The sequence below is a fragment of the Vipera berus genome, assembly GCF_964194415.1.
Source record: "Vipera berus genome assembly, chromosome: 5".
NCBI lineage: Eukaryota > Metazoa > Chordata > Lepidosauria > Squamata > Viperidae > Vipera > Vipera berus.
Genome location: NC_138207.1, coordinates 85899432 through 85916988, shown reverse-complemented (window position 1 = coordinate 85916988; position 17557 = coordinate 85899432). Strand labels below are relative to the sequence as shown.

Below are 17557 nucleotides of genomic sequence, written 5' to 3'. Positions count from 1 at the left end.
CACGAGAAGGGATCATTTGCAGTTTGTCTTGTGGAGGCAAATATGTGACTTGGCATTCATGACAGGCTTTTTTGGCCAGGTTCCTTCACTATAAGCATTGTCAATGGAGCTTCTCTTGGGGAAGGACTTCAGCAAGTTCAAAAAAGGGGCATTGCGTTGTGGAGCCCTGCCTGGACAAGTGACCTTGTATTTTCAACTCACTGATTTGTTGGATGGGAAATAGTCCTTTGGGCCAGGCAGGGAGTTACTACAGGGATAAGCTTCTGTCCCTGCTTTCCAACACACTCAACATTGTCAGAGTTCAGATTGCACCCACTAGCTCAAAATATCAAGAGAGAACCCAGCCCTCGCGAATCAGAGCGTGTGGATGTGTGGCTGGAAAATGCATAGATTGGAGCATTGCAAATATATCTGAAAGTACCTTAGCAGAGAATAAGGAACTTTGTAGGTCCCTGGTGCTCTCCGAGCTTGGTGGGTTTCTTGCAGACGTTTCATTAGCAAATTAAGTAGCATCATCAATGCAGTAGATAAAATATCACAAATATTCTCCTCTGTCAGTAAGGAATTCCTTCAAAATGTGTCCTTAGTCATTCTGACAGACACACACAAATACATGTACACACACACACACACACACACACACACAGAGAGAGAGAGAGGGAGAGAGAGAGAGAGAGAGAGAGAGAGAGAGAGAGAGAGAGAGAGAGAGAGAGAGAGAGAGAGAGAGAGAGAGCTGTGTACTTATTTCGATGCTTACTGCAAATGAGTTTCCTCCTTTTTGCATGCTGGTACAATGTAGTCCTCGACTTATGACCACAATTGAGCCCAAAATGTCTGTTGCTAAGCAGACAGTCATGAAGCGAGTTGTGCCCCATTTTATGACCTTTCTTGCCACAAGTGGTTAAGTGAATCATTGCAGTTGTTAAGTCAGATGGTCGCTAAGGACCCCAGGACACTGCAACTGTCATAAATACCTGCCAGTTGCCAAGCATATGAATTTTGTTCATGTGATCATGGGGATGCTACAGTGTCTTAAGTGTAAAAACCAGTCATTTGAACAGTCACCAAATGAAAAGTTGTAAGTCGAGGACTACCTGTATTAAAAAAAAACATGAGGGATCTTTTCACTTCTTTTTTTTATTTAAAAAAACCCATTTAAGACCATCTTTCTGTGTGTTTCCCCTTGTCTCCTAATCCCTGGTTCGTTTTTCTGCTTTACAGGTGGCAGCCAAGGCGGGTGTCTATGAGATCCTGAACCATCTGGGTTTTTCTGAATTTGAAACTCTGGACAGCCAGGCACTCTCCCAGCTTCGCTATCGCTGGCAGGAGCAAAGCCGTAGCGTCCTGCCCTTCCGAGGAGAATTCATTTAAGACTCAACGTTATTAAGGACCTGGAGGACTGCAACACTTCTCCAGATGTGGCTAAATCACCTTCTTTCTCTGTTTCTCTCTGAAGCTTATGAAATGCGTGCCTTAAAGAAGGGCTGTGTTTCCAAGATAAAGAGGTAAAACAGCCTCGAGGACATTTTTTTAGGGTTTCTTTTTTTCCAGGTAGAATAAAATAAATGTAAACAAAGCAGATGCTCTAGACCAGACATGTCAAATTCGCGACGTCAGGTGATGTCGCGCAATGTAGCTGGACAGTTTTGCCATTGCCGGCAATGGGGTGGGCGCGGCTTCTGCGTGACGCGTCTGGCCCACGGGCCGGCAGTTTGACAACCCTGCTCTAGACTTTCTCCCGGTCCCCAGCATGCCAGGAAAGACTTTTTTTCTGAGGACTTGCTGCCCAAGGTAACTTGTATATTATGTATATGCAGAAGTAGGAAACATTTAATGGACAGTTCCATGTGGTTTAAGTACTTCCTTGCGCTTGACTCTTGTTTTGTTATGATGATGCTGATGTACATTTATGATACTTTAATTGGTAATCACCATTGTTGGACAGTTGTACTCTGCCAAGGATGGGAGAAGGTTACCTACACGGCCCAATGTGGACCTTTCACTGCATGCCTAAGAGGATGCTGAAATTTCTAGAGTTTCTGGAATTAGGCATACAAATACACGCACACACACACACACACACACACACACACACACACACGGTGCCTATCTGAATTCAGCAAATGGTTAATTCACCTGTCCTGCCTTCTTGGTCTGAATTGGATGGGGTAAAGGTAAAGGTAAAGGTTCCCCCGCACATGTGTGCTAGTCGTTTCCGACTCTAGGGGCCGGTGCTCATCTCCGTTTCATAGCCGAAGAGCCAGCGCTTGTCCGAGGACATCTCCGTGGTCATGTGGCCGGCATGACTAGACGCCAAAGGCGCACGGAACGCTGTTACCTTCCCACCGTAGTGGTCCCTATTTTTCTACTTGCATTTTTACGTGCTTTCGAACTGCTAGGTTGGCAGAAGCTGGGACGAGTAACAGGCGCTCACTCTGCTACGCGGCACTCGGGATTCGACCCGCCAAACTGCCGACCTTCCGATCGACAAGCTCAGCGTCCTAACCCACTGAGATGGGGAGCCTATGTTAAACTTGAGCTCAGCATTTTTGATGTCTCTAGAGATTCTGAATCATACAGAGTCTAAAAATATTGTCCGTGAGGAAACACCTACACTAAGGTGAGGGACCTACAACCTAGCAGATGTTGTTGCCCCTATCAACAATGACAACAAGAAGAAAGACGTCCCACAACTGGACTTTCTTCGGGGGGGGGTTCCTTGAAAAAGTTTCACTTCTCATCCAAGAACCTTCTTCAGGACTTGCAGAAGAAATAAAGAAGCTTCTTGGATGGAGAAGCAAAACTTTTTTTTTAAAGGAAAACAAAGTCCAATCTCTAGGTTGTAGGTCCCTCACCTTAGTGTAGGTGCTTCCTCATAGTTTTAGGCTTTGTGACTACTTTGCACTTGGTTTAATACGCAGATTTATAGGTTGAGCCAATTTTGAGCAAGCAGTTGTGCTAGCTGCACAATAGTGTCACCACCTATGTTTGCGGAGTCCCCAGCTCCAAATTGTCACCTTTTTTTCAATTGCAGCCAGCCAGCAATAATGAAATTCTTCTGCACCAGGTCTGTCCAGTCAAGAATGTTGTGTATTCAGCCACCCATAACCAGTTTCACATTAATTCACATGACTAATCTGCATGTACCAAAGACTAAGTGGCTCTGACTTAGTTTGATTCATACGTGGAATTATTTTCTCCTGCCAAGACCTATACATAGTGTAAGAGATTTCAAACAGAAATGATAGGGATTGAGTCTGAAGTCATGCAATCTCCCACTGAGAGGCATGTCCCTGAAGTATCATTTGTAACTCTACTTACATGCAGCTCTACAACTTTTCCACAACAATTGTAAGGCTGTACCGACAAGTGTTCAAACACAACGATACAAGTCCTAGGATGGAAATGGGAATTCAGAATGTGCTTATATGTGAGTCTGTTTTCTGCTCACAGCTCTTAAGAAATTGTCTTATATAGTTCAAACAATTCCTAAGAGTAAGAGATGAGTCGTGTTAAATCTGTCTAGACTAGTGTATTTCAACCTTGGCAACTTTAAGATTGCGTGGACTTCAACTCCCAGGATTCCCCAGCCAGATTTGTTGGCTGGGAAATCCTGGGAGTTGGAGTCTATGCAAGTTAAAGTTGCAGGGTTGGGGAAAAAAAACAGCCACTGATCCACACAGTGTTCCCCAACTTGGACAACTGCTAGCCATTATGGAAGTTGAAATCCAAACATGCAGAAGTTGTCCAGCTAAGTAAACACTGATCTAGAATCTAGACCTTATTTTAAGGAGTATCTTGGGAACTTATGACTTGTTTTTCTTCCTACAAGTTCTGTCAAAAAAAACCACAAGAGCTATTTCAGCCCTAAAAAGTAGCCAGTTCTGGTAACTCTTGTGAGAAGAGAGTCACAGAGATCCTTTGTCCTTTTGAGGTCTAGCAGGTGTTCTAGGATCTCACGATTGACCCAGCTTGTCTGAGAAACTGCAGATATTCTGAGGATTTAAGGAATCCTGTTAGCAGCCAGTATTTAAACTACAGCTGTAGCAATAAGAAAAGCCAGCAGAACATCTTGTTTCTTGTGTTATTAGCGCAGAAATCATTGTGTGATGTTGATACCAGATTGAAGTATTTATTTTCCCTTCACCAAGCACAGCAATACTGGTAGTCCTCAACTTACAACAGTTCATGTAGTGACCGTTTGAACTTTACAACGGCACTGAAAAAAGTGGCCTATGGCCATTTTTCAGACTTACGTCCATTGCAGCATCCCCATGGTCACATGATCAAAAGTTGGCAACTGGTTCGATATTGTGAGGATTACAGTGTCCCGGGGTCACGTGATCCCCTTTTGACAAGCAAAGTCAATGGATTCACTCAACAATCGCATGACTCACAACAACTGCAGAGATTCGCTTAATAGCAGTGGCAAAAAGGTCGTGTAATGGGACAAAACCCACTTAGCAACTGCCTGGCTTAGCAGTGGAAATTTTGGGTTCACTGGTGGCTGCAAGTTGAGGAATCCCTGTATAGTCCTCCATTTCCGACAGTATTTTTTTTAAATCAGTCTTTTCCTCCTCAACAGTGGGGCAAGCGTGGCATGAAGAAACCGCATTTTCTGTTTCAAAGAAAAACATCCTAAACCAAGAGCTACCATCTCAAAAACGTCTCGCGAATTGTCAGAAGAAATGTTTTAACTTGGAAATTACATTTAGTGCTCCCCTTATACTGCAATAAAAAGGTTACTTTGAAGTGGCACAGCAACAAGATATTTCATGAAACCCACGTTTCTTCTTCTCTTCTTGATGAAGCTAGTTTATCTGATACAGAAAACAGTGGTGTGAAAAATGTTTTCAGGCAAAGTATTTTGAATTTAAGGTACTCCCTATCCTGTAGGTCAAGGGCTCTTCAAACTTGGCCCTTTTATGACTTGTGGACTTCAACTCCCAGAATTCCTCAGCCAGCATGGCTGCCTGAGGAATTCTGGGAGTTGAAGTCCACAAGTCATAAAAGGGCCAAGTGTTTGAAGACCCCTGCTGTAGGTGAAGCAATTGGTTTGAGGATGGAAAGGGCTGCTGCAAATATTTTGGAAGTGGTGGTTTTTCCTCACCCCCTCAGGGCAACTCTGTTCTATGGACCCCTGCTTCAGCCTTCATGTCAGAATCCATTTATATCATATTCATAAATGGAATGTTTCAAACATTATTCCATGGATTCTGCCATCTCCCGAAGAGAAGAGAATGGATGTGTATTGAACCGGTATTAGGCATTTCAAAGGAAAGGAGAAGCCTTTTGAACTGGGGAAACAAAAGGGGGGGGCTAGCATCTGGCTTGTGTCACGGAAGAGAGCAATAAACATGAAAGGTCCTAAGTTCCTTTTTCCCAGGAGAGGGATGATATGAGATAAAGGATGGGGGACTGACCAAATGGGGTTAAGGGGGGTTAAACCGGGAACTCTTTATAAGGGTTTACTTCGTGGAATAATATTAAGTCCTGTCTTGTATTCCTACAACCAAGCATGTCATAGTAAAGATTCTTTTTGGAATAGATTTGACTCCAAGAATTTTGTCTTCCTAAGACGTGGTTTGGGGTGGGTCCTGACACTTGAGTCGTTTCCATTAAATGTGAACTGGCTACTTTGTGCTTGAGAAAAAGGATGTTTTGGATTTTAAAGCCTTTTGCACATCTTTCATATAGTATCATTTTCCCCGTTTCTGTTCTTTTTTTTTTTTTGCTTCATTGTTCTCTAACACAGAGATGGGGAACCGGTGAGTCTCTGTAAATTGCTGAAAGACAAGCCTAACGTACCCTTAGTGAGGTTGGGGAATTGTCATTCAGCAACATATGGAAGGCTACAGTTTCCCTTCCTTGACTCAACAGGGCCTTGCCAGCCTTTGCCAAAGTTGCATTCTCAGCAGAACAAGCAAGGAAGAGTTTTCACAACACACTGTGCTTGAAAGCTTGCATGTTTGGCATGCACCAAAATGATACTGAATTGTCTGTATGAGTGCCGTTTTTGTCTTCACAGTCATCCTGTGCGAACATGCCAGAAATATGTTGTTTTAAGAAAAAGAGCTTAATGAATAAGGTGCCGTGAAACCAAACCACAAACCTGGAAAAGGAGAATTTAGCTTGAATTCAAATAAGGCCACGTATACATTTGAGTACAATGGGACAGGAGGGGACAGTATTAATAAAATGTTCAAGCATTCAGGTTTCCTCAGAACATGTATTTTGTGGGGAATAAATGAAGAGGTGAGGTGGATGGTTAAGCATAAGGAGTAAGTTAAACAAAAAGAGCAGTTTATAAGCTTATGAAACAATAGCTCTGTTGTGAAATGTAAGAGAACATGCCCATCAGTCAACAGGGATCTTTAGAAATCTCATTTATTATCTGAAGGATGTCTCAGTATGGAATTAATTCAACTTTAATGGCATCAAATTCCACTCCTTTGATCACATCAATGTATGAATTAGAAGTTCAAATGACATCACCTGCCTTCTTTTTTTTTCTTCTCATTCAGCAGACTGCAAAACCAAAAGATGATTTAGCAAACATTTCTTGGACTTTCAAATATTCCTATAGTGTAATTTGGCTGATTCAATCTTAGATTGAAACAAACTATTACTATAGTTCTACTAAAGTATGAATTCAGATTTTGGTCACCACATTATAAAAAAGAGGTTAAGACTCTGGAAAGAGCGCAGAGAAGAGCAACAAAGATTATTAGGGCCTGGAGGCTAAAACATGAAAAACGTTACAGGAATTGGATACGTTTAGTCTAATGAAAAGAAAGACCAGGGGTCACATAATAGCAGTGTTCCAATTTTTGAGAGGTTGCCACAGAGAAAAGGAATCAACCTATTTTCCAAAACACCAGAAGGTTAAAAAGAGAATCAACGGATGGAAACTAACCAAGGAGAGAAGCAACCTTTAAGGTGCTGGTACTTACCTTTAAAGCCCTACATGGCTTAGGCCCGGGATATTTGCAGGACCGTCTACTGCCGGGGACGACTTCCCATCTCCCAGTGCGCTCACACAGGGAGGGCCTCCTCAGGGTGCCGTCGGCCAGACAATGTCGGCTGGCGACCCCCAGTGGGAGGGCCTTCTCTGTGGGAGCACCGGCCCTTTGGAGCCAACTCCCCCTTGAGCTTCGGATGGCCCCGGACTTCCGGTCCTTTCGCCGCGACCTCAAAACTTTCCTCTTCCATCATGCTGACCTGGATTGACGATGGTTTTTTAAATATGTTTTAATTTTTAACTGTGTAGTTAATTTATTTTGGGGCTGTTATTTAATTCTTTTTTAATTTTTGTATTGTTGTTTTTTATTGTTGTTAGCCGCCCTGAGTCCTTCGGGAGATAGGGCGGCATATAAGTCCCAAAAATAAAATAAATAAATAAACCGGGAATTAAGGAGAAACATCGTAAACAGTGAGAACAATTAACCAGTGGAACAGCTTTGCCTTCAGAAGTTGTGGGTGCTCCAACACTGGAGGCTTTTAAGAAGAGACTGGACAGCCACATGCCTGGAATGGTATAGAGCAGGGGTAGGCAACCTTGGCTCTTTTATGACTCATGGACTTCAACTCCCAGAATTCCTGAGTCAGCATAGCTGACTCAGGAATTCTGGGAGTTGAAGTCCATGAGTCATAAAAGAGCCAAGGTTGCCTACCCCTGGTATAGAGTGTCCTGTTTGAACAAAGGGATCTCCAAGGTCCCTTCTAACTCTTTTATTCTGTTATTTGATTTATAATGTTTTTTTTTAAAAAAACCCGCAAGTATGGCTACTTAGAAATGATCCAATCTATAGTGCTTTCCCTGCATATTCAGCAAGTCTCACCTGTACTGGATCATAATAGTGAGATTAAAAGAAAATAAAAATCTGAAAAAGCTAGTTTAATTTCTCACTTTATTATAGTTGGAGATGATTAGGCTTAGCAAGATATCGTGTCCCTATGGTCTAAAGCAGGGGTAGGCAACCTTAGCTCTTTTATGACTCGTGGACTTCAACTCCCAGAATTCTTGAGCCAGCCTATGCTGGCTCAGGATTCTGGGAGTTGAAGTCCACGAGTCATAAAAGAGTCAAGTTTGCCTACCCTTGGATTAAAGCATTCTCTTTCAGTACCAAGTATATTTTATTTCATCTTGTAGTAAAGACTTTACATGTGTTGATTCCTGATGTTTAGTTTGCATAGCTCAGAGCCTAGCTTGCTTTTCCTAACTTTGCTCTAACTACTGTGTCCAAAGCATATCCTTGGAGCTTAGCAAAACTCCTTCAGTGAATAAAATAGTTTTTCATTGTCCATACAATTTCAAACTGGCATTTCAGAGTTGCAATTTGCTCATCTGTCTTACTCTCTTAATACTGTACATCTTTGACATTAGGATCTCTGCCATAGAATAAATTTTTAGGAAGCAAATAGAAATTAGTTTGAAAAATGCCTGGTACAGCATATTTCAGCAGAAGCGTGGTAAGCAATCCTATGACACAGCATTTCAATATTTTGGAAGAAATGTTTATCCCTTCTCACAAACCAGGAAAGGAATTCGTAACTGGTGGATAATGCTGACCTTCGCTTGCTGAAATGCTAGAAAAATAAGGTTCATTTTCCACCCCTCCTTTTCTGTGATTATTGTGCCTACTATTTGGAGTTATCAATATTTTTCATCAACCTCTTCCTATACATAAAGTGAATACTGCTCTGAACAACTTTCAGGAACGTCTTTGTTTAAAAAGTGCCCGCTGAAGACCATTTTCAAGTATAAGAAAATCAAAAATTCTCTTGACATGGACTTATTTTGCTTGAGAGGAAATTTCAAAAGTTGAATTAAGGGATACTATTAAATCCTTCTTTAAAACTAGGTCTCTGTTATCTGTGAACTTCTGAGAAGCCTTTTGTGGGTTTAACAGGATCCTGTGACATGAAATGCCCTTTCTCTGCCTTCTACCTGTGCCAAGGCAGGCCAAGGAAGAAACGGATCAGTCTCATTGAAGGTCAGAGCTGATGACTTGGCAGAGCCCTTCTACAATTACGCCAACATCTCCACCCCATTTTAGACCAGAAGAGATTGACTAATACGGCATATGCATGTATATAAATATTGGAAGGTCACCTTGTAACAAATATTTGATTATTTCATTTTGACATGGGGGTTGTCCTGTTGCTAAGATGATTCTGGTCTTCTATCTCCATTTCTTACTCTAGAGCAAGTGTCTCATGCAGGCAAGATAACCTGAACATGTACTGTAGCCAAGGGATAATACAATTTTTTTAAAAATTCCATTTATATCCCGCCCTTCTCTGAAGACTCAGGGCGGCTTACAAGCTTAGCAGTAGCCTTCATTCTATGTATATGCCTGCTTATTAGGGCTTTCGCCCCCCCCCCAAGCGGCATTATTACAAAGTCAGCTTAATTGCCCCCAACAATCTGGGTCCTCATTTTACCTACCTCGGAAGGATGGAAGGCTGAGTCAACCTTGAGCCTGGTGGGATGCGAACCTGCACTAATTGCAGGCAGCTGGTGTTACTTAAGGAGGCATTAGCCCACTGCTCCACCAAGGCTCAATTCAAAGAAGCAATTTACCTTTATTTTTCAGGTGACCATTTACCGGTAATTAAACTATGTTTGATTTGGGGCAGCCTCACAGATCACTTGACCTAACAATCAGGATTCCATAAAAAGTAATTTGAAGATGTGTTGGCGCACTGAAAATTGTGATCTGTTTTCATCATTAATTTCATCCGAGCATGCACAAATAAAGAAGGGGGAAAACTCATTTATCTGTGCCTTTATTGATCATTTGTTAAATGCCCATAGAATGTTGATTAATTTATTGAGAATACATGGTTTCATAAATATCAGAATTATCTGTTGTGCCCAAAATGCAAACGGCTATTCAAAAGGTCTTGCAAGTGCAATGGAATTGCCTTTTTTTGTGTGTGAACTATTTCTCCAAACTTGCTCTGCGTTCCCTGAATATATCAAAATGCTTTTCTGCAAAAGCTCTCTGTTTCTAATTTGGCTTCCTCAGGCTAGTGAGGTGGCTCCCACTAAGGCAGGGTTTGCATAAGAGGAGCCTAAACAGCCCTTGAAGTCTTAGAGTTTATTGTATAGAGTGTAATGTATTGGGCTTGCTTGTTAACACCATGTGGTAACGGCTGATAGGTTGCTAGAGCAGGGAGCTAGCTAACAGCTCCCAGCATCTCAGACAACCCATCTCCAGCGCTGCTATTGGTTGCCCCTAGGCGGCAATAGGTTGCTTCAAATCTATTGGCCACTGCCTAGGGGCCAAGGTATAAATTGCTGCAGCTGCAGCCCTGTTCTCTAGTTCAGATCCTGCAAGAAATAATAAACCATGCTCTTGCTGAACTCACTCGCCTCATCTTCATTCCTGTGCAATGAACCCAGTACACAACACTGGCGACGGTGGGATCTTGCTTCTCTGTCGAAGCTGAAAGTCACTAGGGGAGAGGCAGCGCACGCCTGACGGGAAAGCCAAATTCCCCCCCTACGGTCGGCTAGCTAAGCCACGCTAGCGACCACACGCTCAGAGGACCAGTCCCTGGGCAACAGAGAGGCAGGAGCCGAAGACGCTGAGATCCACCCGCAAAGACCAGCAGAATGCCCAAGGTCGGAAGGCTGTGAGAATTCGACATCAAGCAACCAGAAGGATGGCCCTCGTACCTGTCCCAGGTCGAGAACTACCTTCGGGCGAACCAGGTCTCAGAGGACGGACTGAAGGCCGCCACGCTGCTTTGTGTGTGCGGCCCAGCGATGTTCGATCTGGCCGAAAACCTGTTTGTGCCCACGCCATTGGAATCCGTCTCCTACGCCGAACTGAAGAAGCTCAGAGAACACTTCCAACCAAAGATGTCGGTGATTGCATGGTGCTACGCCTTCGAACAATGAATACAGCAGCCGGGAGAGACTGCATCCGAGTACATTGCGGCCTTGAGGCAGGCTGCACCGCACGCCTGTGTCGATTTTTAGACGTCGAAGAGCGACTTCAAGACCGGCTCATCTGCAGCCTCCGCAACAGAGAGCTGCAGCAGAAACTTTTGGCAAGAGAAGTCCTGTCGTTTGCCGATGCCCAGAATGAAATCATGGCAGATGAAGCCGCCGGTGGAGCCGTCCGAACAATCCGGCCCGCCAGAACGTCACTATGCAAAGAAGCCATCCACGAGGACGCAGAACTCACTGAGGACTCTGAAGAAGACGCCAAAGTCGACAAGTTGCACAAACAACCCGAACAACAGCTCCGCAGCAGCAAGCAGCAAGAGTCTTCTTACAAGGCATATCTCTTGCCTAGATGTCCAGGTTGTGGCAGCTGCCACCAACGCTCGGACTGCAGGTTCCAGACAGCCACATGTTGGGCCTGCGGAAAAACTGGCCACATTGCATCCATTTGCAGAGGTCACCAGAGGGACCGGCCATTGAATCGCCAGTTGGAAGATCCGACCAGGAGAGGTACCGGGGCCCCGGGGCCGTTCAGCGTGGGGTTTTGCTCAAGCCGTAGAAGTGTCTGCCATACCGGGGGCCGACGCCCCCTTAAACCCAAGTATAGACTCCAGGTGGAGCTGCAAGGGGTCCCCTGTAAGATGGAGCTGGACACAGGCTCCGCCGTTTCCATTTATTTTTCTGGACACATTTAATTCCGTGTGCAGTCGCAGTAGGAGATGGGCCAAGCTGAGGCCCTCTGACATACTTTTAACAGATGTTCTGAACGCAAAAGTCGTAGTCAAGGGTGAAGCCACCTTGGCCATTAAATTTAAAGGGTTTTCAGGGCACCAGGATGTTGTTGTAGTAGGGGGTCAGAGAATGAGCCTAATTTGGCTTGATTGGTTTGATGCACTAGGCATCCAAGTAACCGGTATCAACCAGACACAAGTCGCGAGCCTAGCATCAGTTTGCGAGGACTTCGCAGACGTATTTGATTCAGCCCTAGGAACTTACACGGGCCCACCAATAGCATTTAAACTAGACCCAAATGTGGTTCCCATCAGGATTAAGCCTCGCAGGGTCCCCTTTGCCCTCAAGCACAAAATAGACACGGAACTAGACAAGCTTGTGGAACAGGGCGTGTTGCAACCAGTAGATGGTGGGGAGTGGGAAACTCCTAACACCACTTAAAGCCAACGGGGAAGTCAGAATATGCGCAGACTACAAATGCACAATTAACCGGGCCCTTAAACAGCACGCATACCCAGTTCCAGTGGTGAGCCACATCCTGGCATCTTTGCAGGGTGGCACCACTTTTGCAAAATTAGATTTGGCTCAGGCCTATCAGCAACTACCTGTTGCTGAGGCCACAGCCGCAGCACAGACAGTTGTGACCCACAGGGGGGCTTTCAGAATAAAGGGCTTGCAATTTGGGGTCAGTGTAGCCCTGGGCATTTTTCAGGGCATTATGGAACACACGCTCAAAGGCATCCCAGGGGTTTGCCCCTATTTTGCCGGAGAATCCACAGAAGTGCTAGCAAGGAGGCTCAGAGCTGTCCTACAGAGGCTGCGTGAAGCAGGCCTCAGACTAAAAAAGAGCAAATGCAGTATTGGGGTTCCCTCAACTGAATTTTTGGGGTTTCGCATTGATGCTAATGGCATCCACCCAGCTGAGTCCAAAGTAAAGGCCATTCAGATGGCACCTAGCCCTAAAACAAAAGGAGAGCTGCAAGTATCTTGGGCCTCCTCAACTTCTACCACACGTTCCTTCCTAACAAAGCCGCAGTGGCAGAGCCACTTCACAGGCTCTTAGATAAAAAAGCTTCTTGGAAGTAGACCAGCATTCGTGAAAAAAGTTTTCAGGACCTGAAGGCACTTCTGTCAGTCAGTTCCACTATCACTCATTTCAGGGAGTCTAAACCAGTCTGTTTAGCATGTGATGCATCCCCATACGGGGTGGGTGCAGTCTTGAGTCTCTTAGAGAAAGATGGAACACAGGTTCCCATTGCATTTTATTCGAGGACACTGTCCTCTGCTGAGCGTAACTACGCTCAAATTGACAAAGAGGCATTGGCCATTGTAGCTGGAGTTAAAAAATTCCGTGACTACTTATATAGCAGGGACTTCGCGGTCTTCACAGACCACAAACCATTATTGGGGTTATTCACCACAGACAAACAGACACCCCACATATTATCCCCTAGAATGCTGAGATGGTGTAATTTTTTATCAGCTTACACGTTTAAGCTGATTCACAAACCTGGCAAAGAAATGGGCCATGCAGACGGCCTGAGTAGGCTTCCACTGCCACAGATTGAACCAGATCCGGCCCCAGCAGCCCGCATATTATCCATTCAGGATTTGCCAGTTTCCCCTCCACGCTGGGGACATAGCTGCAGAAACAACAGCTGATAAGACACTAAGTAGAGTGCTTTCTTGGGTGCACACTGGATGGCTAGATAAGACCCCAGGCCCTGAATTTCAGAGTTATTTTACTAGAAGACATGAGCTATCAGCTCACAAGGGTTGTATCCTATGGGGGAACAGGGTCATAGTCCCCACCTCACTAAGAGACAGGGTCTTGCAATCATTGCATGAAGGTCATTTGGGTATTGTCCGTATGAAAGCTTTAACTAGAAGCTACTTATGGTGGCCAGGTTTAGACAGGGCCATTGAAGCCCAGGTGCATGGATGTTACACATGCCAGTAATCAAGGCCTGAAATGCCGCATGCTCCAATTCACAGGTGGGAGGAGACTCACACTCCCTGGTTTAGAATTCACATAGACTTCGCTGGGCCCTTTCAGGGACAGCTCTTCCTTATAGTGATCGACAGCCACTCTAAATGGCTTGAAGTAATTCCAGTTGCCAACATGACTACTGCTAGGACCATCCAGGTGCTTAGGAAACTCTTTGCCACACATGGGCTGCCAGATGTCATAGTATCTGACAATGGAGCCCAATTTACAGCGGCAGAATTTCAGGCATTCCTGAGAGCAAACCTCATCAGGCACGCAACGTCAGCCCCGTTTCACCCTTCTTTTAATGGTCAAGCCGAACGGATGGTCCGGACCACAAAAGAGTCACTGAAGCGTATAGTGACTGGGGACTGGCATTACAGATTGGCAGATTTTTTACTTTGCCAGCATTCCACGCCCTGCACAGTTACAGGGAAAAGCCCAGCAGAGCTACGCTGGGGGAGGCAACCGATCACGAAAGTGGACAGGTTGCATCCAGATAGGGTGGCAGCAGAAGCTTCGTGCCCAAAACCCCCGAGGGGGCTGCAAGTGGGCGACGGGGTGTGGGCCAGGAACTATGGGCATGGGAATTTGTGGGTGCCTGGAAAAATTACTAAAACATCAGGCCCCCTCTCTTATGAAGTGGGGCTGGAGGGCGGGCGAGTTGTCCAGCGCCACATCGATCAGCTTAGGAAGCGTTTCCCAGAACGGCCACAAAGCGAGGACATAGTCACAAGTCCTTACCAAGGTCCACAAACCGGCAGCCAAGCCAGCCCATGCATAGACTATGAAGGCTCACACAGCCCAAGCAACGAGGAGTTGGCCGTAGAGGAGGGGAGCCCGGACGTGCAACATGGTTCCCCTAACGGAGAAAGCCAACCTGATGGCTACAGCCTCTGTGCTAACTCTGCTGAACAAACTGACTCTGGGGTGGGCCAACCTGGAAAGGCCAGCCAGAGAGCACCGAGCCACTCTGAATCACTTGAACTAAGAGACACTGGTTTACCCAGCCCGGCGGGCAAGCTGGTAGGCCAGGACGTGCCTGGGTCCCCCAGGCGTTCCACAAGGCCACACAAACCACCTGCTTATCTGAAAGATTTTGTTCGGTAGCAATAAAGCTATAATGTTGTATGTACCTTGTATTTAATGCTGACCTACAAAATTGTAATAGACAATGGAGCTATAATGTTGTAAGTACTTTATTGTGCTGCTAAGTGTTAAGTCTTTGTAAGTGTCTTGCTGTATTTATTTTCTATTGTTGTTATAGTGTTGTTCGTTTTGAGGGGGGAGGGGTGTAAAGTATTGGGCTTGCTTGTTAACACCATGTGGTAACGGCTGGTAGGTTGCTAGAGCAGGGAGCTAGCTAACGGCTCCCAGCATCTCAGACAACCCGTCTCCAGCGCTGCTATTGGTTGCCCCTAGGCGGCAATAGGTTGCTTCAAACCTATTGGCCGTCGCCTAGGGGCCAAGGTATAAATTGCTGCAGCTGCAGCCCTGTTCTCTAGTTCAGATCCTGCAAGAAATAAACCATGCTCTTTGCTGAACTCACTCGCCTCGCCTTCATTCTTGCGCAACGAGCCCAGTACACAACATAGAGTGTGTTGTGAAAGCTGCCTAATGGAAGACCACCTCAACCACAATCCATTGTATTTAGAAGGAATGACAGAGAGCTTTCCAAAATTAAGTGTTATTTTAATATGTCTGCCCTACGGGAGATAAGGCCTAAATAAAGCATGGCAAAGGACTGGGGGAAAAGTTATCTCAAGCTGCTTTATGAGTTTTGCTGTAAGTTGTTCCATTGTTTAAAGTGTCTGGAGTCTGTCTAGAGTCTAGACTGAAGCCTCTGAATCCCTTTACTTTTCATCTGCAAAGTGGTTGGATGGCTTTCCAGGGAAAATGGGTTACAGGCTAGCTAAACTCTTGTTTGAATTACAATGGTTAAATCCACTATACAAGAAAGGGACTATATGGGTAATAAGTGTTTTGCTAGTTTCTTTTCTTCAATACTCCTTCACCTTAATAGACAACTCTTTTGTTTGTAGAATTACAGCAACTTCCAGTTTTTAACTATTGTTAATTTTCCCCCTCCTTTTTTGGTCAGGAAAAGGCTTGTTTGCCAAGCAACTTGAAAGGAAGAATTCTTACTGCAGGTGGTTATTAAGTACATGCTTGTATACAGTATCTGTTTAGGTATCTTCCTAAGATTTTGTTTAAGTGTGTACCTAAAACTGTAAGTTGAGACCAGTATTCTCTAAAAACATGTTCATTTTTTTTTAAATCCAGCAATCCTAATAGGGAAATATCAACTAAATTGCTGTACTAGATTTTTTATATCACAGGCCGATGTGGCTTTTAGAAGATCACACGAAATATTAATACCGCTTTATAAAACCCTAGTAAGACCACACCTGGAATACTGAAACCAATTTTGATCGCCATAGTACAAAAAAGATGTTGATGCCTTGGAAAAAGTTCAGAGAAGAGCAACTAAGGGCTGCCACAACTAAGAGGCTGCCACAAATTATTCTCCAAGGCACCAGAAGGCAGGACAAGAAATGATGGTTGGAAGCTAATCAAAGAGAGAAGCAACTTGGAATTAAGGAGAAACTTCCTGACAGTGAGGACAATTAACCAGTGGCATAGTTTGCCTTCAGAAATTGTGGGTTCTCCATCACTGGAGGTTTTTAAGAAGAGACTGGACAGTCACTAGTCTGAAATGATATAGATTCTCCTGCTTTAGCAGGGGCTAGACTAGAAGACCTCCAAGGCCCCTACCAGCTCTATTCTGTTCTAAGTATTGCACACATTTCATTTCAAATTCAGATTTGTTCCACATGGTATATGGAAAAGATTCTTGGAGATTAAAAAAAATTCTGGCTGGAGAGGTTAATTAGGAGCATCAATCTTCCCCATACTTTACTCCTATTGCCATCACCCCACTTTGACCAAATGAAGAGAGATACCTAAATTTAAAATTTCATGTTAGTGTTTTGGAATAAAATAACAAATCTTATGGTGTACGTTTATTACGCTGTAAAAGTTTGAAGATTTAACATCCATTACTTGAAATGCCTAATAATATATTCTAACCTAGATGTCTAGGCATGTTTGAAAACATTAAAGGTAAAGGTAAAGGTTCCCCCGCACATGCGTGCTAGTTGTTTCCGACTCTAGGGGCCGGTGCTCATCTCCGTTTCAAAGCCGAAGAGGGGGGGAAAGAACTGATAAACTGCTTTCCTCTGCACCAGAGGAATTGTTGAGATGGTCTTTCAGAACAGCCCCATATAAAGTGAATTACAGTAACCCAGCTTGGTGAAAAGGATGTGAATTCCAGGTAATGCAGTTCTAGGTAAGCCACAAAGTGAACAGGGATATCACTCCCCTCAAATTCTTCAGCAGGAAAAGGTAAAGGTAAAGGTTCTCCCACACATGCGTGCTAGTCGTTTCCAACTCTAGGGGCCGGTGCTCATTCCCGTTTCAAAGCCGAAGAGCCAGCGCTTGTCCGAGGACGTCTCCGTGGTCATGTGGCCGGCATGACTAGACGCCAAAGGCGCACGGAACGCTGTTACCTTCCCACCGTAGTGGTCCCTATTTTTCTACTTGCATTTTTATGTGCTTTCGAACTGCTAGGTTGGCAGAAGCTGGGACGAGTAACAGGCACTCACTCTGTTATGCGGCACTCGGGATTCGACCCGCCAAACTGCTGACCATCTGATCGACAAACTCAGTATGGTCAAAGAAAATGAAAATTGAAAAATAGAGATTGTGTTAATGGTGTAGAAACCTGTCTGTAAACCCCTCTGCCTTACAAAGCATTGTTGTTGATACACCCCCCACCCCCAAATTCTGAAATTGATCAGTTAATTGACACTTGTAAT

At 44.6% G+C, this 17557-nt stretch overlaps 1 protein-coding gene across 1 annotated transcript in view; it reads left to right on the top strand.

The window, feature by feature from the left end:
• PALD1 (phosphatase domain containing paladin 1) overlaps window positions 1-2109 on the top strand; it is a 134323-nt gene extending 132214 nt beyond the window's left edge. The window contains exon 20 of the mRNA XM_081329929.1: window positions 1222-2109. Within this exon, the coding sequence (XP_081186055.1) occupies window positions 1222-1371 (150 nt within the window). The 3' untranslated portion in view covers window positions 1372-2109. The remainder of the gene's footprint in view (window positions 1-1221) is intronic.
• Window positions 2110-17557: the final 15448 nt, after the last annotated feature.